At 32.0% G+C, this 21,359-nt stretch overlaps 1 protein-coding gene across 1 annotated transcript in view; it reads left to right on the top strand.

Annotated features, from left to right (window-relative positions):
- LOC139525350 (sodium- and chloride-dependent transporter XTRP3-like) overlaps window positions 1-21,092 on the top strand; it is a 34,217-nt gene extending 13,125 nt beyond the window's left edge. The window contains exons 3-9 of the mRNA XM_071320571.1: window positions 3,092-3,202; window positions 11,186-11,427; window positions 12,093-12,264; window positions 12,991-13,198; window positions 13,936-14,095; window positions 14,822-14,984; window positions 16,643-21,092. Of these exons, the coding sequence (XP_071176672.1) occupies window positions 3,092-3,202; window positions 11,186-11,427; window positions 12,093-12,264; window positions 12,991-13,198; window positions 13,936-14,095; window positions 14,822-14,984; window positions 16,643-16,957 (1,371 nt within the window). The 3' untranslated portion in view covers window positions 16,958-21,092. The remainder of the gene's footprint in view (window positions 1-3,091; window positions 3,203-11,185; window positions 11,428-12,092; window positions 12,265-12,990; window positions 13,199-13,935; window positions 14,096-14,821; window positions 14,985-16,642) is intronic.
- The last annotated feature ends 267 nt before the right edge of the window (window positions 21,093-21,359 follow it).

The following is a 21,359-nucleotide window of genomic DNA, read 5'->3' as shown; positions in this document are numbered from 1 at the left end:
TTTAAAATGAGTAACAAGACGGGTGAAACAACTAGAACAAGAAAAATGTACCCTTCCAGAGCTCATACTTCGCTTTCGCTTTTCTTGTAAGGTTCATGTTTTTGTTGTGCAGCGTTTAGTAGACTTATTTTTGTATTTTCGTAGTTTTTTTGCCATTGCGTTGTATGTTTTTAATTTGACTGATGGTCTTTGTTTGCTCCTAAGTCTCTTAACCCTTTTTAAAACAAAATCGGATAAAACAGGTTTAGACACAGTCAGGAATCTACTTTGTCAAAATTATCTTCCCATTACGCCAGTTAATTTTCACAATCGTAGAAATGGAAGCCATTGTAGGGATGACGCGCTTCCAATTTTGCTCTTGAAAACCGATAAATTTATCCACATAGCACCATTACCATCCTTATATGTCAGTTGTATTTTAAAAGACAAGACAAATGTATCTACTATCTAATTAGCATAAGTAAATGACATTGATTCAACTTAAAACTATTGTCTGATCGGTTGTCAAGTGGAATTTTCGAAAATTCTTAAACATTTAAAAAAAATCTGATTAAATATTTCGTGGAAGGGAAGACTAAAAATGTTCAGTGGTTGAAGATTATAAGCCCTAGTTATCACACACACAAAATAATATTTTTTCGAAGATATGCATTTTCATCATCCAACTTAAAAGACTGTCGTCAAGTACTTTTAGGAAAACAATAGGTATTCGAACACACCTACTCTGTTTTTGTGATTCATTAGATAGGTATTTGACTTTACTTTTTTTTGGATTTTTTTTATGTTATAAAGTCAACCTGTACTGTAGCTTTGATATATAAAAATGATAGAATCTGAAGCAAGATAATATATCGTGCTTTGTACGTTTTAAAGACAAAATATACACCTTAAACACGCCCTAACATAAAAAGGTGCACTCGATTTTCTCTTTTCGATACAATTGTTACCCATCTTTTGGAATTTTTTCTTCAGTCACACAATGGAAGGGCAGACACGAAAATTACTGAACTAATAGATTGATATGTTCTCCGTCCGTGGTAATTTTTTTTAATCGGAGGTTATGCATTTTCTACATCCAACTTGATAGATACACATGTCGTCGACTTGATATCTAATTGTTCTGCAGTACTATGCAATTGATATATTGAAAACTTATGCAAATGGTGTTTTTGAAATAAAACACTTCGTAGTTGAGAAGAAAATTGTCGTTTTATTTGTTTCTATTAACTTTTAAATTTTTGTTACTATAGTAAATATTACAGTAAGCATTTATCGCCTTCTCTAACAAAGATCTTCGATTTTTAACCGGATTTTTGTGACAAAAATGTCGGTTATTGATTTGGGGATGTACGGCGGGCGGGCGGGCGGGCGGGCGGGCGGCAATCAAATGTTGTCCGTGCATTAACTCATGAATCGTTCAATCAAAGCTTTTAAAATTTTAATATGTTGTTACTGACAACTAAATGAAGGTCAAGTTCAATAATGGCGATTTTGACTTTTACCGTTCAGGAGTTATGGTTCTTGAAAGATTGAAAAATGAAGTTTCCAGTCGTGTCCGTGCATTTACGCATGAACTGTTCTACTAAAGCTTCCCAAATTTTAATATGTTGTTACTGATGACAAAATGGAGGTCATGTTTAATAATGACGATTTTGACTTTTACCCTTCAGGAGTTATGGTTCTTGAAAGATTGAAAAATGGAGTTTCCAGTCGTGTCCGTGCATTTACGCATGAACTGTTATACCAAAGCTTCCCAAATTTTAATATGTTGTTACTGATGACAAAATAGAGGTCAAGATCAATAAAGACGATTTTGACTTTTACCGTTCAGGAGTTATGGTTCTTGAAAGATTGAAAAATGGTGTTTCCAGTCGTGTCCATGCATTTTCTCATGAACCATTTTGAAATTTTTATATGTTGTTACTGATGGCAAAATAGAGGTCAAGTTCAATAATGACGATTTTGACTTTTACCGTTCAGGAGTTATGGTTCTTGAAAGATTGTAAAATGACGTTTCCATTCACATTGTTGCATTTACTCATGAACCATTCAATCTAAGCTTTTCAAATTTTAATATGTTGATACTGATGACAAAATGGAGGTCAAATTTAATATTGACGATTGTCACTTTCACCATTCATCAGTAATGGTTCTTGTGATATTGCCAGGACACAAATAAATATTAATAAATCCGGTTTGCTGTCGTTGTGACAGCTTCTTGTTTTGTTCTATTTCAACTGGGTTTCCGCCTGGACACATGATGAACGAGTAGGACTTTATTTGTTTAAAAGTTTACACATACGTTGTTCTAGAAGCAATGATTATACGCATATTAAATAATTGATATCCTATTTTGATTCAATAGAAAAATAAATCAACGAAATAAAGGCACGAAAACTTGAACCAGTTGGCACCTATCTATGTTTACATTTATGTTATGATACGGTTCACTGGTGTCCTACTTCTTGCTGCATGAACAAGAATAATAGTAATATGAACTTCATTAAAATGATATCCTTTTTGAAATACCATTCACGAAATTTCTTTGTGATATAACTATTCCTGTCTCATTTCCGCAAATATAGTTATAAATTGAACAACTGATTTTATTTGAAAATAGGGTTGTCACCTTCAAAAACTTAATGTGAAGTGATATATGAATGTTTTTTCTATCAATTATTCAGTCCATATCTAATGCGGTCGTGACTTAAAGAATTGAGGCATTTATTTTGGAGGTCAATATAAAAAAATGTATATTTTAGTCTTTCAAATGTTTTTGAAGGTTATAATAATAACGTCTAGTCAAACCTTTTGACGTTATTATTATAATTTTCAAAAAAGTTTGAAAGACTAGATTTTGATCAAGAAAAACTCTCATCGTTATAATGATAATCTAACGGATATTATTTTTCATCACTATGAATATTTTGCTTTTTTTAGTCCGCTCAATCCCTCCGAAATTAACTTCACGCTGGAAATCGAGACAAAATGTCCGGACGCCTAGATGTAGAAATCCCAATGATCTATCATGATAATGATGCTAGAATACTGGACTTCGTATTAAGTATTTATGATATTTATTTTATTGTAGGTTGTGTATGTTACAGCAACATTTCCATACGTAGTACTCATTATATTTTTTGGACGTGGTATAACTCTCAGAGGAGCAACGGATGGTCTGTTGCATCTATTTACTCCAAAGGTTAGTGTCTGTGTTCATTTAAGGTGGTACATAACACCAAGGATTTGTATAGTTTTACTATACAAATCCTTGCTAACACTACAGGGAGATAACTCTGTAAAATCAGCTAAACGTTTTGATTACGTTGTGTTGTAAATGGAATATTAAGCTTCTCAATGTGTCAAACTGCTATATAACCAGTGACAAAACGGTTGGTTAAAAATTTTTGAAATTTTTATATTTTTGTTTAAGGGTCAAAGTAAATACTTTGTCAACATTTTATGAAAATTAAACGAGCCAAATTAATTTTAGTGAAAGTGTTGGGTACCACCTTAATGCCTGTATAAAAAAACCATTTAACAAAACACCGAACTCCAAGGCAAATTGAAAAGGAAAGAAGTCTTTAAAGCTAACAAATTTAAACATTACACTGCTATCAACCAACGGATCGAGCACAATTGTTATACTCCTGACTTGGGGAGCACAACTGTTATACTCCTGACTTGGGGAGCACAACTGTTATACTCCTGACTTGGGGACCACAACTGTTATACTCCTGACTTGGGGAGCACAACTGTTATACTCCTGACTTGGGGAGCACAACTGTTATACTTCTGACTTGGGGACCACAACTGTTATACTCCTGACTTGGGGAGCACAACTGTTATACTCCTGACTTGGTACAGGCAGCTTTTTGAAGACGATGAGGCCAAATAAAAAAAGTATGTGTGGTTCCAGTTACATCTGAAAAAAAGTTAGGGTAGGTAGGGATTTTTTTTTTATTTTATGTTTTGTTTTTACATTGAGTCTATGGGAGCAACATTCTGACTTTAACAGTGCTTAATGAAAAATGACAATAAAATCTTTAGGGTAGGCTATTTTTAAGCCGAAAAAGTAGGGATGGTAGGGTTACTGGAACATGCACATATATTTTTATTTGGCCTGATGGGTTACTATAAATGAATTAAAATGAAGCTAAATAAATCCGATCCGAAAATGAACAAAATATCCAAGACATTGCAAATAATACTAGCGTAACTTTGCAAATCAAAAATGAAATGTCATGAACATAGTTGTTTCTTATGATGGTCAAACGATCTGTATACTTTTTGGTTAAAATAAGAATGTTGTTTTTTAGTTACGGTACTTTGTTACTAAAACAGAATTTTTTTCACATGTCGCGTCGTATCTCAAAAACGAATTTATGATTATTGCTTAAAACTTTACTATTTATTAATCTTAAGATCTGTATACTTTTTGGTGATGATTCAAAATTGTATTCTAGTTTTATTTTTGTAACTAGAGGCTCTTAAGAGCCTGCGTCACTCACCTTGGTCTATGTGCATATGTGAGCCAAAATTTGTTCCTGTGAAAAAAGTTCCAGTGGAACTAATTTCACAGGAAATATGTTCTGGGAGAACTTTTTTCATAGACAATTTCTATATAATTTGTTCCATCTCTATGAAATAAGTTCCACACTTTACCTAGTGAAATAAGTTCTGGGTTGGTGAAATTTGTTCCTTACCTGGTGAAATAAGTTCTGGATTTGTGAGATTTGTTCCTTACCTGGTAAAATAAGTTCCTTGTCTGTGAAATATGTTCCACTGGTTAAACAAGTTATCTTATATACTGAGCACTTGTCATCAGTGAGTTTAAAGTTATTATAAAAAAACATGTATTATATTGATTATGTAATAAATAAAAAGTGTAAACATTCAATTTGGATTATGTGGAGTAAAGCAAAAGTTTAATAATATACTCAATTAATAATACTAAAAATGACACTTATGAATCTGGAAAGAGTAGAATAAGAAATAATAATAAAAGTCATTCTGAATAAAAAGTATTATATTTAAAGATGAACATTTAAAATGACTGATCAAATATATTAAAAGACATAAAGAAAAAAAAAGACACACTCTTTTAAAACTGTGCAGTGACCATAGCTAAGAACATGTATGATTAGAACACCCATGACAGATCAACAGGAAACAAGAAGGTTGAATACCACATAAACGATAAAATATAAATACAAATTATGATATTGATATATTATCTTCTCTTTTATTCCTTATCTTCATCCTACAGTCATGTCTTCAATAATTATTGCAAATGTACCCCATGCAAGCACAGAACTTATTTTCTGTGAAGTAGGTTCGAGCAGAACATTTTCATTGATTTCTATAAAATACATTCGTTCAAAACAAATATCACAGGAACTTATTTTACATCTTCTTTTTTTTATTTTAATATTGGAACAAAACTCATGCATGGTGCTGTGATTTTTGTTCCGGAACTTATTTCACACTTGGTTAAAAATTAGTTCCGGAACAAATTTTATAGTGCTGGAACATATTTTCTATGACATAAGTTCCCGTGGAACATATTTCCTATGAAATTTGTTCCGACGAAACAAATGTCACACCGGAACAAATTTTTTGTTACACATACATGTATTAAACAAAGGATGGATTCATGACAAAATTGTGTTTTGATGATGGTGATGTGTTTGTAGATCTTACTTTACTGAACATTCTTGCTACTTACAATTTTCTCTATCTATAATGAACTTTGCCCTTTAGTTACAGAGGAAAATATTTTGTAAAAATTTACAAAAAATTACCTAATTAATGAAAATTGTTAAAAATTGACTATAAAGAGCTATAACTCTCTAAGGGGTCAACTAACCATTTTGGTCATTTTGAATTATTTGTAGATCTTACTTTGCTGAATATTATTGCTGTTTACAGTTTATCTCTATCTTTAATAGTATTCAAGATAATAACCAAAAACGGCAAAATTTCTTTAAAAAATACTAATTGGAGGGCAGCAACCAAACAACCCATTGTCCAATTCATCTGACAATTACAGGGCAGATAAATATTGACTTGATAAACTATTTAACCCATTATCAGATTTGCTCACCGCAAACATTATTTTAAACAAGATACCCTAATAATGATTGTGGCTTAGTTTGGTTAAATGGCCTTATAGTGTCAGAGAAGATTTTTGTAAAAGATTGTAAACTTCACACTTGTTAGTTATATTAATCTGAAGATCTGTATACTTTTTCGTGATAATTCTCTTTATTTTAGAGTAATTGAGTTTTTTGTATAAAAAGGGGAGGGGTTTCACATTTCGCGCCGTATCTCAGAAACTATTTATGATTATTGTATAACACTTCGCACACAAGACGACAGGCGTATCATGCGCTCGTGTCGCAGCTGTTTATTTTTATGGGAGAACGTATATAAACTTTAATATATACTTTATAGTTCTATGCTGATTTTGTTTTGAACATACATGTCCTATTTTTGTGTAACAATGACGTTCATGAAGTCTCCTCTAGTGCTCATCCAGTCTTAGAAAAGATAGAAGGTGAAGAATAAAAACCGAGTCATCAAAATGTTTCTGAATGATGTTACATGTATGCAATGTCTCTGTAATCCAAAGTCTACAATGTGTAAATTTGCAATCCAAAGTTTAAAATGTGTATCTTTGAAATTCAAAGTCTACAATGTGTATCTTTGAAATTCAAAATCTACAATGTGTATCTAGCAACCCAAAGTCTAGAATGTGTTTCTTTGTAATCCAAGTTCTACACAATGTATCATTTTCTTCTGTAGATCAATGCCCAAATAAAATAAGTTGATTTTTCGTTGTCAAAACAGTATTAATATAGTAAAATGGCATTTACAAATGACAACAGTTGAACATGCACTTTTTTAAACGATTAAGGATTGCTTGTGTCAGGTGGCTTTGATAAACTGCACTAGTTTTGTCAATATGTACACCTGTTAATACCGACCTTGAATGACAGTTATTTTTGCCCTAGCGAATTATTATTTTTTACTTTCACAATATGATGGATTCAAAAGCTACCTATGTTTGTCATTGTGACTATGTCTAAAAATTAAAATGAAAAAAATAATTAGTGACATATTACTGAAATCGTATCACAGGGTGTATAAATTTTCCAGTTATTTCCAATTTAATTTGATACTAGATGCACCATCTTTACATGATTTTGGCTCATTTGCTTTAAGTAAATAAATTCTTATCACGTCCTCCATCTCTAGTGAGGTGTGATTTCTGTTGAGAGTTTAGAACCATTTCCAAAAATTAGGTGGTAAAAGTAACTTATAATGTGACTTATTCTATATTTACACTGACGTATATTACTTTTGATGGAATTTAAGGCATGTCGAGTGCTATTTGAAATGCGGTATTTATTCTCAAGCACGTGCATGTATTGATAATATTGACTGAATTCCTGGCAATTGCCTGATTTTGTGTTTGTTTATATTTTAAGTAAAAATCACTCTTATAAATGAGGATCAGCTTTGTTTAAACCTGACAAGATCACAATACAAACGTTCTACGGTTGGAAACGTCATTGGATTTACATGTACTTATTGTGAATTCGGACACTTCGTGGAAGGACCAAGATTAAGGCCACCATTGTTCTGCTGACAAACGTAATGATAAGGCAGCAACCATTTGATATTCGGGGGGGGGGGGGTCTATGGATTTTTTTTTATGGACAAACTTTTTTTTTCGACTGTGGCGAAAAACAATCTATTTTTTTCGCGACAAGTCGAAAACAATTTTTTTCTTTCAATTTTAGCATAACAAATAGTGGCAGCTGAGGGGGAAGCAAACAATTTTTTTTTCTCAGAATCAAAAACAAATTTTTTTTTTCTCCAAAAACTGGAAACAAACTACCATAACATATATAAAATAGTACTTCATAGAAAGTACATGTATGTCACCTTTCATCGTCTAACAACCTAATCAGGCTGTCTAGAGGGCGCCTTTTCATAATTTACAGACAAAACATTTCCTTCTAACTAATACTGACAAACGTGAACATTTTGCATTCCACAACACGTTAACGGTTTATCTCATTGTACTATATGTCATAGTCCGACTTATGATAAACAACAAGGAAAGTTGATGTCATTAATTAAGTAGTAGAAATTGTACTTGTAAATACAAAGCATATAATCTAGATAAAGGTCATAGGTAGGTCAGAGGATGATTCTGAACATGGGTTTTATTAAAATTGATAGTTATACAGATTTAATCAAATATGGATTAACGGATAAATGTTATTGTACATGAATGAGACAGCAACCCAACAACATAATGACCATATAGTTACACGGAGAGTTGTCTCATTGGCAATCATACCACATCTTATTTTTACATAACAAACTCTTTATCACACCGAATCTATTCAAGTAGTGAAAATATTAAAGAACAAGAATGTGTCCCTAGTACACGGATGCCCGATCCGCACTATCATTTTCTATGTTCAATGGACCGTGAAAATGGGGGAAAAAATCTCTAATTTGGCATTAAAATTAGAAAGATCATCATAAGGAACATGTGTGTTAAGTTTCAAGTTGATTGGACTTCAACTTCATCAAAAACTATCTCGACCAAAGTTTTTAACCTGAAGAGAGACGAACGAACGAACGAACGAACGGACACACAGACCAAAAAACTTAATGGCCATAAATGCATAAAAACCACCAAACATTTACGACAGAAAAGATAGGTATTAAAAACACTAGTCTACTACTGACGTGGTTCTATTCTGAGGCAACTGCGTACATGGTTCTCAACTTTGGATGGACACTTTTCTCAACCACCTGCGTTCGAGATTCTTAACTTAGGACATGTAGGATGGCCACTTTTCTAAAGCACCTGTGTATGAGGTTCTTAACTTAGGACATGTAGGATGGCCACTTTTCTAAAGCACCTGTGTATGAGGTTCTTAACTAAGGACATGTAGGATTGCCACTTTTCTAAAGCACCTGTGTATGAGGTTCTTAACTTAGGACATGTAGGATTGCCACTTTTCTAAAGCACCTGTGTATGAGGTTCTTAACTTAGGACATGTAGGATGGCCACTTTTCTAAAGCACCTGTGTATGAGGTTCTTAACATAGGACATGTAGGATGGCCACTTTTCTAAAGCACCTGTGTATGAGGTTTTTAACTTAGGACATGTAGGATGGTCACTTTTCTAAAGCACCTGTGTATGAGGTTCTTAACTTAGGACATGTAGGATGGCCACTTTTCTAAAGCAAGTGTGTATGAGGTTCTTAACTAAGGACATGTAGGATGGCCACTTTTCTAAAGCACCTGTGTATGAGGTTCTTAACTAAGGACATGTAGGATGGCCACTTTTCTAAAGCACCTGTGTATGAGGTTCTTAACTAAGGATATGCACATTTCTAAAGCAACTGCGTACGAGGTCCTTAACTTAGGATATGCACATTTCTAAAGCAACTTCATAATCACCCACTGACGACGACGTTCTTGACTTAACGAGAGGCTCATTAGTATGTGTAGCTGTTAAACAAGGTTTCCCCCCGGTACTCAACCCCATTATTGTTCTTCAGTAACCCCATCGGTGGAATAAGTAAAGACACACAAACAAAGACCCATTGATTGACTTCGGCTGTTATCTGCTCTTTAGTCGGGTTGTTGTCTCTTTGACACATTCCCAATTTCATTCTCAATTTTATTTTTAGTTTATTATGAAAATCGGTATAGATTTTTTTTTATACAATATATCGGTACAACAAAAGGCAGAATAGCATAATTGCAAGTTGAACAATACTGAATAATAGTGTATCAAAGAATAAGTTGATAAGATCGTGACAATTCCACTTTCCAAATAAATGTATCCTGATTTTCAGATGAAAACTGCCAATGAAGACATTGAATTTGAATAATCAAACAAATATCTTTTCGTAAATGAATATATGACTCTTCGATGCACTAGCACCGTAAGTGTATAAGTTGTCTGAATACAACATAGTTATTGATTTTGGGTGCATTTTTTAAAACAAAAAAGTTTTTCATATTGCTTGTTTTCAATATTTGTTTGAACATACTAATCTGTAAAGAAAATTGAGCCAGAAATATAAACTTTTAATGATATTAAGCAGTATTGCATGAAAAATGCAGCTTTAATAAAAGTAGATTGGTTCTTCAGGAAAACTTTTTGAAATGTGCGTCAATCGCCGTATCTTTTCCGCTTGCATTAGTAAGTTATTTACATTGTGAACCTGGTTGCCATATTTGGTTTTGAACTGTCTTCAAGTAATAAACTAATAATTCTATTTCTGAGTAAAAGTACCATTTGTATTTGTCATAAAGAGTTCTTATCATGTCTTAAAATTGGAACTATGTATTTATCTGAGTTCAACCTTGAACAAAACACTCGAGTCCAAGTGCAATGTATCATTGTTGTAAAAGCCTTCAACAGTACAAACATCTCTTTAAGAGCGACATTGACCGTTTGAAACATCAGCATTTTTAGATAAAATATGCATTAGGATCTTATTACGTTTATTATGTAAAGTCCATAAATCTTGAATAAATGCGTATTAAGCTTTTATTGAAGGGGATTGTAAAAGTCTAATTGTATGTCATATATGAATAAAAAAGAGATGTAATGATTATATCGTTGATACAGCGACAAAAAATACCATTAAGAAGTCAACACATAATACTCAAAAATATATAGGTTTACCAAATATGAACAACCTTGAGAGAGAATGAGAGCTCACTTTCGCATTTTCATGATAACTACGTAAACTGTGTCTAGTTTAACCAAAACTATATAGAAGTTGAATTATAGGCTTCAATAGAGAAAACTTGATCACCAGATTCAACTGTTCGTTATGACTGGTCAGTTTTCTATATTTTGTCTTTTAAAACTACAACGTAAAAATCTCATCACTTTTTTTAAATAAATCTGGGACATCTTTCGAAACGAATTCTCATTTCATTGTGCTCATGTGACATACATGGAGACAATGCTATGTATACAATCTATTTTGGCGGTGAGAAAATCAAAATACCGCCATGGAGACAAAATATACCCTTTGAACCTACAAAATAAAATCTGTACAAACTTTCTCGAATTATGTTATTATTTACTAACAAAAATAGAAAAATAAAAAAATGTAAAATTGTATTACAGATTGAAAGACTTGGAGATCCACAAGTGTGGCTCGATGCCGCTACACAGATCTTTTATTCATTTGGTTTAGGATTCGGGGGACTTATAGCTTTCTCCAGTTATAATCCAAGAAATAACAATTGTCAGAGGGACGCTATCATTGTGGCATTGACAAATTGGTTTACCGCTATTTTTTCCTCGACTGTAATATTTTCAGTTCTTGGGTTTAAAGCAACGCTAATGTTTGAAACTTGTCAGGACAGGTAAGAATAAAAACATTTTTCATTACTCTAAAAAGGTAGAATCTGATTGGTCAATATTTGTATACAGACAACAACATGTCATAAGAGATATTCTTTATAAAGGAGCCATTTTTCAAATATTACTAGTTTACATTGATCAAGACAATATGTCGTTATAACATTCGATGGAATTCGAGTTTAAGATATTTTTATATGATTAAATATTTTTCACAAAGCGTAATATTGACGGGATAGTCAAACTTAAAAGTTAAAAACGAACCTTCAATATTATGGCAAAGGAAAAAAAGAAGATATTAAATCAAAAGACAAACCACAGCCTACAAAACACTATATTTCGAGCACCACTGATGACAGCTGCAGATTTTCGAAGTGCGCACTAGGTGCGCAAAGTCAAGTTTGCAGGAGGAATTACCAAACCATGAATTTCTTTCTCTAGGTGCGCAAAGTCAAGTTTGCAGGAGGAATTACCAAACCATGAATTTCTTTCTCTAGGTGCACCAAGTCAAGTTTGCAGGAGGAATCACCAAACAATGAATTTCTTTCTCTAGGTGCGCCAAGTCAAGTTTGCAGGAGGAATTACCAAACAATGAATTTCTTCTCTCGATCACACATTTCCCTCTTTAAAAACAAACACCAATAAAAGAAATGAATTTTCTATATTACAGAAATATAAACCAGTTACTAAATATGTACCCCACTCTGAACTCCAGTGAACTTACTAGAGAAGTATATCTACAAGATTACCAGACAAATTCCTCCATAAAGAATCTATTATTTAACGAAACATTGATGGGCAAACAATTCTGGTACTGTGATTTAAAAGATGATCTCAATAAGGTATATTTTATAAAAAAAAAACAGATGTCTATACTACTGAGCACACATATTTCTTTGAGGTTAAGACAATATAACACACATGTACCTTATAAGTTTATAAACATAGTCTACCATTGTCAAAATCAAGGCAATGACAGTTTTACCGAAGTTCAATTGTTATAAATCCATCCAGGAGAAACACCATGCAAGGCAACAAACAAAGCTTGAGGGAATCACATGTCCTCAAAGGGACAACACCGGGTGCGTCAACTGGTTAAGTGTTTCCTCAATGCAGGAATCAACCACAGTGCGAATCCACACTTATTCAAAACGTCGCAAGCGGGTATAGGATACAATTGGTTAAATTATAGATCAGGGGATATTCTGGTATTCAAAGATCAATGACTTCGAAAACATGACGCTCGTGAGTTGGAGACAACACATATCATATAGGTCAACCATTTAAAAAAACCTTCTGAATAACCTGAGGTCGCCCCATGTTATTGGAAGAGAGTTTTGAACTGTAGTTTGTTTTTTGTTCACCATTTCACTTTTAATCAGGATCTTCAATTTATAGTTTGAGATTGCCCCTTGGTATTGTCTTCCCTTTGTAGAAGTTAAAATATTTGGAATGAAAATTTTGATAAAAGATCACAAAACAAAGAAGAAATGGGAGTTTCGTTTAAAGTGTACAGCAATTATAGGTTAAATGAAAATAACTTTGCATTACATTTTTTTACTTCGTAGGCAGCAGAAGGAACGGGTCTTGCATTTGTTGTGTTTACTCAGGCCATTGTCGAATTTGGTCCATCAGCTCCATTCTGGTCGATCATTTTCTTTTTGATGCTCCTTTCTCTTGGTATCGGCAGTGAGTTTGGGACGTTGGAAGGTGTCACAACATCTATCTATGACATAAAAGGTGTACCGATACTTCAAAAGAAATGGTTGGTCTCAGGTATGTTCTATAATAGACAAGACAATCGCATAAATTTACTTACCAAAATTTGTTATATCTATCAAACATTCTAGACCAATGTGGAGTAAATTTCACCTAACATTGTAACAGTATTTCAGTAAAAGCTGTTGCCTGAATTTAGAAAATAATAAAAATGAAATCCCTACTTTTCTATTTCATAAAGTTATATAACACACCTGATATTATTTTAAAAAAAACGCAACAGCAGTTTATTGATGTTTAAATCTCATTTACTGACTAAAGAGACAATTCGAAGTAACAAATAAAAACTGAGGGAATTGCAAGAACTACGGAGATAGACCGTGTGTTTCGGCAGGATAAGCGTCTTGCCATGTGAATCCAAATTATGGTATGTGGGATAAACATTTAAGAATCCGTTCTCTTCTGACAATAATCCAGTTATATTTAGTATCGCTAATGCCACGAAAACCAGAGACCACAACATATAGATTGACATACAAAAGGCAACATTAGTATACCGCTGTTCATTAGTCCGATTAAAAGAAAGAAATATATGTGTCAAAAATCAAGCCTCAGAGAAACACTTCTCAATTATAATGGGAAAACAACTGAACAACAGGAACACTGAAGTTGAACAAAAGCAAACGCCAACATACATAGATGGTTATCAAAGGTACCACACGGACTATTTGATAACAACTGCCACATTCCATTACGTGGTACAGGACCTGCATATTATTCTTTTCATTTTCTAGGTATATTATGTTTAGTCAGTTGTTGCATTGGAATGATTTTTGTTCTTGGAAGCGGTTCCTACTGGGTAGCCTTGTTTGATTCCTATGCAGGTTCATTTCCATTAATCACAGTTGCCTTATTTGAAAGTATTTCTATAGGATGGGTGTACGGAGTAGACAGGTTAGTTTTACTGTTCGCTTATATTGATATTATATATTTAAAGGTGAAATAATAGAGACTATTGCATTGTTTTTATCGTGCAATTCCAAATGATAACACAAATATAATCATTTAGATGAATGGAATCGAACAGTTGGAAACACACTTAATTTCATCTCTCTTACTCTTTGATTATAGCGATCACTTTTGGCTGTAAATAAAGGCAACAGTAGTATACCGCTGTTCAAAACTCATAAATCCATGGACAAAAAACAAAATCGGGGTAACAAACTAAAACCGAAGGAAACGCATTAAACATAAGAGGAGAACAACGACACAACACCAAAATGTAACATTCACAGAAACGGACCAAACATCAGACAAAACCCCACGAGAATAACAAATACAACATCAAAACCAAATACATGAATTTGGGATAGACAAGTACCGTGACACGTCTTATCGCAATAGAAATTACACTAAAAAATAAGAGAAAACAAACGACGCAAATGTAACACACACAGAAACGAACAATAATATAAAAGATTTTTGCTTTGAAAGTTAACAATCGAAAAAAGAAATGTACCCTTCTTTTGTTAAATTGATGGCAGCTGAAACTGACTCATAAGGAGATTTCTGTTTTCAATATTTTTGGAGTTTGGTAATTTTGTTATTTTTCTTTTAATAATCAATTTTCAATAAAAGATAAAATTATAAAACCAAGATGTGCCTTGTTTTAAAATTCAGGTTTGCAGAAGATGTTAGACAAATGATTGGATCTCCCATCAGTCGATATTGGAAGATCACGTGGAAATATGTGGCACCATTTATGATAGCTGGGTTGTTGTTGGCTACATTTATCAGTAAAATTGTAAATCCAATTACGTACACTGTTTATGACAAAACAGAGGTAAGTCATGTGCCAACAGTTTTGTGTGGACAAATAAGGCCTTGTAGATTTCGAAAAAGAGCAGGCTAATGCCGCTACAAGGCAGCACTCGCAACCGCAAAGTGGAAAGGGGTTACTATAAGTTGCTATAACTTCTTTCCCAATTAACTTTAAATTAATATGTTTAAACTTACAGTTTGGAAAGTACCGTATTTGATATGGAAGGTTAGCAAATGTAGGGAATTAGAACAAAGCATGTAAATAGAGCACTATGACGTAGATGTAAGCAGCTATAGTTAATAGTACGGCTTTCACCAAGGAACAAAAGTGACATCAATACAGTGTACATGTACTTGGTATATTTATCGTTAAATGACACACTATACAAACACATTTTATAAACGACTCTTCTGAGGGTTAAACATGAAATATGGATTCAACTGCCAACATGTCACTGAAATTGTAAAACAGTTCTAGATCAAAAGAACGAATACAGACTGCATTGATGAATATTACATGTTTTAACTAACCCGCATTGATAAATATTACATGTTTTTCGACCTGCATTGATAAATATTACATATGTTTCAATATGCATGATGAATACAATACATAAATGTTTTATAAAAATCCACTGGCATCACTTTTACTAGTTTTTACCAGTCTTGCATTTAACATAATTTTAAAAATACGAAGTATGGAATTTTTTTACATTAAATCGAATACAGTAAAAACGTGAATATAAATGGAAATAACAATATCAATCAAATGCAAACATCCTTCTTCAATCTTTAGTTATAAAGATAAAAATCGAAAATAAAAGAAACTTTTTTAATACTGTAACTGTTCTTAATAACTGTGTGATCTGTATAAATAGTCTGTTCACCATATCCAAACAACAACAAAAAACTGATCAAATATATCAGTTTTTTAAATTGAAATACAAGCGCACGTTTCGTCAAAATAAAACTCATCAAATCAACTAACCAAATCAGATCCGAAGCTTAAGTTCATTAAAATCCGAAAATTCCTCAAAATAATGTGCCAAATACGCCGATGGCAATATATGCCTCGGGATACATACAGTAATTTTTCAAGAAAATGATCATGAAATATTTAAGATATACGTTAAAAAACCATTTCTTCCTCCATTGACAGCCTTCTAAGTAAAACACATGAGTCTGTGGCTTCCCAGCAACACATAAATATGTTTGGCTTTCCTGTACCACACAAGTGTCTGTAGCTTATAGTCACACATGACAGTGATTGTAGCTTCTTAGCAATACACAAGTGTGTGGCGTCCCAATAACACTCCACAAGTGTCCGTAGCTTCACAGCAGAACACGAGTGTCTGTGGTTTCACGATAACTCGCATGTGTCTGTGATTTTACAGTGACACACATGTGTCTATGGATTGTCATCTAAACACAATTCTCTGTAGGTACACTGTGTCACACTTCTAAGCAGCACTCAAGTGTATGTGGCGTCAAAGTTATGCACTAGTGTGTGAGGCATTGGAACGTAACAGGAAGCCTGTATTTTGTAGCGGATCTTGTTTTATAAATGAAAGGGTCTCATACTAATGTAATTTGTTGTTAGCCCAATGTAAAATAATAAACTTGTGCTATTGTTCAGAAAAATATCTGTCAAATTTACACAGCTTTCATCTTTCATTTTAGGCGGCGACCAAAGATAGTCCATATCCCTGGTTTGCTGGCATGATAGCATCTATACTCGTTTTAAGTTCTGTCCTATGTATACCTGGCAATGCATTGTTGCGTAAATTTGGTATATTGAAAATGAGTTATTCAAAGAAAGTTCAAGCTGATATGCATGGTGTGACAAGTTCAACTGTAGCATTTTCAAGAGCTGCTGATGACGAAGAAGACAGCGATTCAGGTCATAATTCAGAGGAACTTGTAACAGCACCTTTCCTAGAAAATAAAGACACAAGTTGTGCTATAGAAGAAGAAGAAGATAATGTAAAACTTTAAGATTAATTCTTCTCCTCAAGTCAATTGTATAATCAGCTGTTGTTATCACTTATCACTTTTCAAGAGATATATCTAAAATTTCCTATGGAAGTCGAGAGAATTAGTCAAAAGTTACTGGAAGCATTTATGCTACCGAGATTATTTTACATTAAGGCAGCATTTCATTAAATATTTGACTGGGTATTAGTTGATGTGTTGATAGAATGAAAAGGAAATGAATTTTCTTTGCACATTAAGGAGTCTCTAGAGTAATGCAGAATGACAGTACAAAAAAAGCGGGAGAAGAAATCAAGACAATTTTTAATCATAGTCAATCAAAAACACACATAAAGAACAAAAGGTTAACCAACATTACTGTGCAAAAGACAACCGAAAACTACAGATTGAGCAACACGAAAAACCGGAAGTGAACGACGATTATCGTTCATTTGTCTAAGTTATATAAACTAATAAAGTTAAAGTATATATCTTCCAATCAGATTATAGTCCGGTTTCAAAATTCTCAATTAGATTGAAAAGGATATTTTAACTGAGCTTTAAATAAATCATATGTTAATTTATCATTTTAAGGACACAGACGTACTGTTTAACCAGAAGTAAAGCAATCCATTGTAAAATTGTTTTACATTTATACATTTTGAACATATCTATGATAATTCCTTTACCAATTCATAAGTTATATAAAAATGCATTTTTAGGAAAATTTAACCTCGGACAATGAGCAAGCATGCATTTATCTAACTTTTGAATAAAGCAAACTAAGAAAATACATATAAAACATTATGTATAGGAAAAGCAGTGGAAAACTCAGAAATCATTCACCTTATGTTTAACATTTTTAATTAGTAAAAAGTGATGCAAGCTGCCAAATCATAAATCTAAAAACTCTTTAAAATTTTAAATTCCAATACTACATTATTTTCTTTTCTTTGTCTTTGAAATCTCATTAACAAATTTAGATTTGAGAAATGAAATTGTTTGATACCTTTCTGAAAAAAAGAGTATTTATTAATGATTTGTTTTGATTTTTGCCAATTGTTTGGTTGTGAAACTCACACTACGCCATTAAAAAGGTGATCTAAACCATGCCTCTAATACTAGTAATGTATTTGTACTTTTTCCAATACATGTTTTTAATGCTCAACATTTATCAAGGGCATGGTATGAGAATGCCACTGTTCGACCCTTTGACTTGAACATACCAATACTAATAAAAATATATAAAAGTTTAAGATATTCTGGTATATTTGCTGATACTCGTCAACAAGTTTTTCGCATTTAAGCTAAATCCGCCCAAAAAGCACCATTTTGAGATTTTGTAACGATCTTATAACTGATCATAACATTATTTTTCTATAAGATTTCGTACATAAAGATGGTAATGTGGATAATAAGTAACTTTATTAGTGACATTTCTCCACAGAATTGTCCAGATTATATTTAATTGTTCACCTATCAATAAAATAAAACGAATATCAATTTTAGCAATATAAGGTTCCTGACAATAGCTCTTATCGTTCACACTCATTTGATTGTAGTTTCAGCTAGCATTGTTCTACAAAAACACATTGTTTAATTTATTTTTAACAAATTCAATTTATTTTCTGATTTATCAAAATGTTTTGCATTGTAAGTTGAACAGTTTATCATGATCTGATTTATTTTATGTATTTTACTAGCATTCATGATTGTCTTTGTTAAGTTTATAATATTAGTGAAATGCAATTTAACATTACTTGCTTTACATACTTGTATATGTTGTGTAAAGTTAACCTAGATTGTATTAGTACTTTACATAAACCATTTTTGAATACTATATGTGCAATAATTGGAATTCAATTTTACAATTTGTCACATAAGTAAATAACTTTAAATACTTGTTTATTCCATTGTACCACGTTTTAAGCTCTGCATTTATTTTAAAGATATTTTAATCGAAATTATCATTTAAATACAAAAAAAAGATATTTGAGTAAGTTTGCTCTTTCCAAATCCTGACTTTATAATAAGTTTTTAACTCTAACTGTTCATTACCAATTCAAGGTGAAAGTTAAATATTTGGGGTTGTTATTACAGTCTACTGATGAATAAAAGCGTTGTTTATTTGTCCTTGAATTTCATGATATTTTAGCTTGGTATGTTCATCCCAATTTGTTTTTTATTCTTATTCAAGAATTAGTTGGGAACAGACATGCAATTGTACAAGTTTTTTTAACTTATTTTCAACTAGGTATAGATCTTGGGATTACATTAAATGTTTAGAAGGTAAATTGTCAGGACATGTTAAATGGGGATTATTGTCAGAATAAATTGAAAATATAGTACTTGATATATTATTTGGGTTTAGTGAATATTTTATTTATGTAGAAATAATATTTAAACCCTAAATAGTTTGTCAACTATCATCTATTTATCATATATGTATTTGTTTCTGCTTGTTGCATAATAGGCGTGTTGTTTGCAATTGTTTTGTTGAATTTTCTTAGAGTTCGTTAAGGTATATTCTGCTTTAAGATAAGATATTAACTATGATCTACATCCAACATGAAACAAGTTCTTATTATTTTTAAAAAACGAGTCCAGTCTTGGATAAAACTGTATCTATCACTTTGATTTCTATATACTGTGATATCCCTGTATTTTTCATACTTTCACAGATAATATACACTATAGCTTATGCATCATTTCCAAATGGGGTATCTTATGCTAGTACACATCTGACATGTTGATAAATTCTGAATATTTTAGCAGAATCTTTAAATTTCAGGTAATGTTACGATCAGGTTTTTTGTATAAAAAGTGTAAAAAAAAAGAAATTCGGTAGAAATGTAGACCCCTTTTTCATTGTAATTATTTTGACGTTCACTGGTTGATTCTATAGCTCCATGGTCGACATTGATGGTGCATATGAAGGTAAACATTGTAATTATATTGGTTTAGATTCATTAAATGTTGATTACAAATTTAGTTAATTCCATAGATGATGATAATTTTATTCAAAACTGTTTTGGCGAAATATTTTCGAACTTCATAATTTTTTTATATGAAAAAAGGATGAAAGTGTGTCTTAATTTGAAATACGGGTGTTGTTTTAGTTTTTCTTTTCAGTGTGTTTATGATGGATATGAAACTGTATATAATGTACAAAATTTTAAGAACGTGTATGATGATAGAACGAGAGAGAGAGAGAGAGAGAGAGAGAGAGAGAGAGAGAGAGAGATGAAATAGTCCTTCTACTTGTAAATAGATTACATGAGAAAACATACAAGTGTATATTTAAGATCCTTTAAAACTCTTCCAATGACAATTAAGACATTTTGCCAAGTATTTTTTTCAAAAGTCATCTTTGTTTTGTAATCGTTTTTTCTTTCAGTATGAAGTGTATATCATAATTGCATTAACTTTTCATAACAAAAAATAGGATAAGAAATATTTGAAAAGCTGAAATGCCTGATCACCTATGCATTTTCCTGTATTGTTTGTGTTGTTTAAATAATGATGCAATAATATGGAAATAAGTACTATGTGTAGTTGGGACCATATTTTATTTTAGCTATTTCAGCATTTTATTCATATTTTTACAATGGACAATCAACTATTTTTAATGATTTGCTTTTAGGCAGTATTAAATCATAAACTTCATCAATCCTATTTGAAAATATGCGAAAGTTAACTTTCAACTTCAAGTATTCCATAATGATAGAAACAAAATTAGCATTGATTTTTACTTTTGATCATTTATTAAAGTAATATGTTTTTATAAATATAAATGAACAATGTATACATATATGTCAAAGGATGCAGGCTAAGCTTATAGTAAACTATTATTTATCATGCACAACACTTTATCAAAAATATCATTTGCTTGCATTTGCCGATGGGATATTTTTAAAACATTTTACACATTTTACCAAAGTGCTGGAGAACTTTCTTGTCGTTATACATATATTTGACAGTTCTATTAGCCACTTGTCGTTATACATATATTTGACAGTTCTAACAGCCACTTGTCGTTATACATATATTTGACAGTTCTAACAGCAACTTCAAAGAGTGCTAATTTTGTAAATATTGTTTGTCATTGTTAATGCATTTCAAGTTGTTAAAAGTGTGTGAATAAAGGGTATGAACTTAAGCCTTGTTTTTTTTTAAATCTACAAGAAGCTTAACCTGTGTTTTTGTGTTTAGTTTCCCCTTTTTCATACAAAGGGATTTGTAATTAGTGTTGTAGGTATCTTTGTTGTTGTCATTGCAGACATAGCATCAACCAATATTGTTTGTTGTAAAAAGTACAAAGAAACATAACAAAAATAACGAACAGCAATGAAAATTTAAAATGGAAAATCCCTTAACAAGTGATAAAATCTAAAGTTCAAACATATCAAACGAATGGAAAACAACT

The sequence above is a fragment of the Mytilus edulis genome, chromosome 5 (genome assembly GCF_963676685.1).
Source record: "Mytilus edulis chromosome 5, xbMytEdul2.2, whole genome shotgun sequence".
NCBI classification, from domain to species: Eukaryota; Metazoa; Mollusca; class Bivalvia; order Mytilida; family Mytilidae; genus Mytilus; species Mytilus edulis.
Note: the sequence above shows the minus strand (reverse complement) of the source record. Positions and strands in the feature narration are given on the sequence as shown.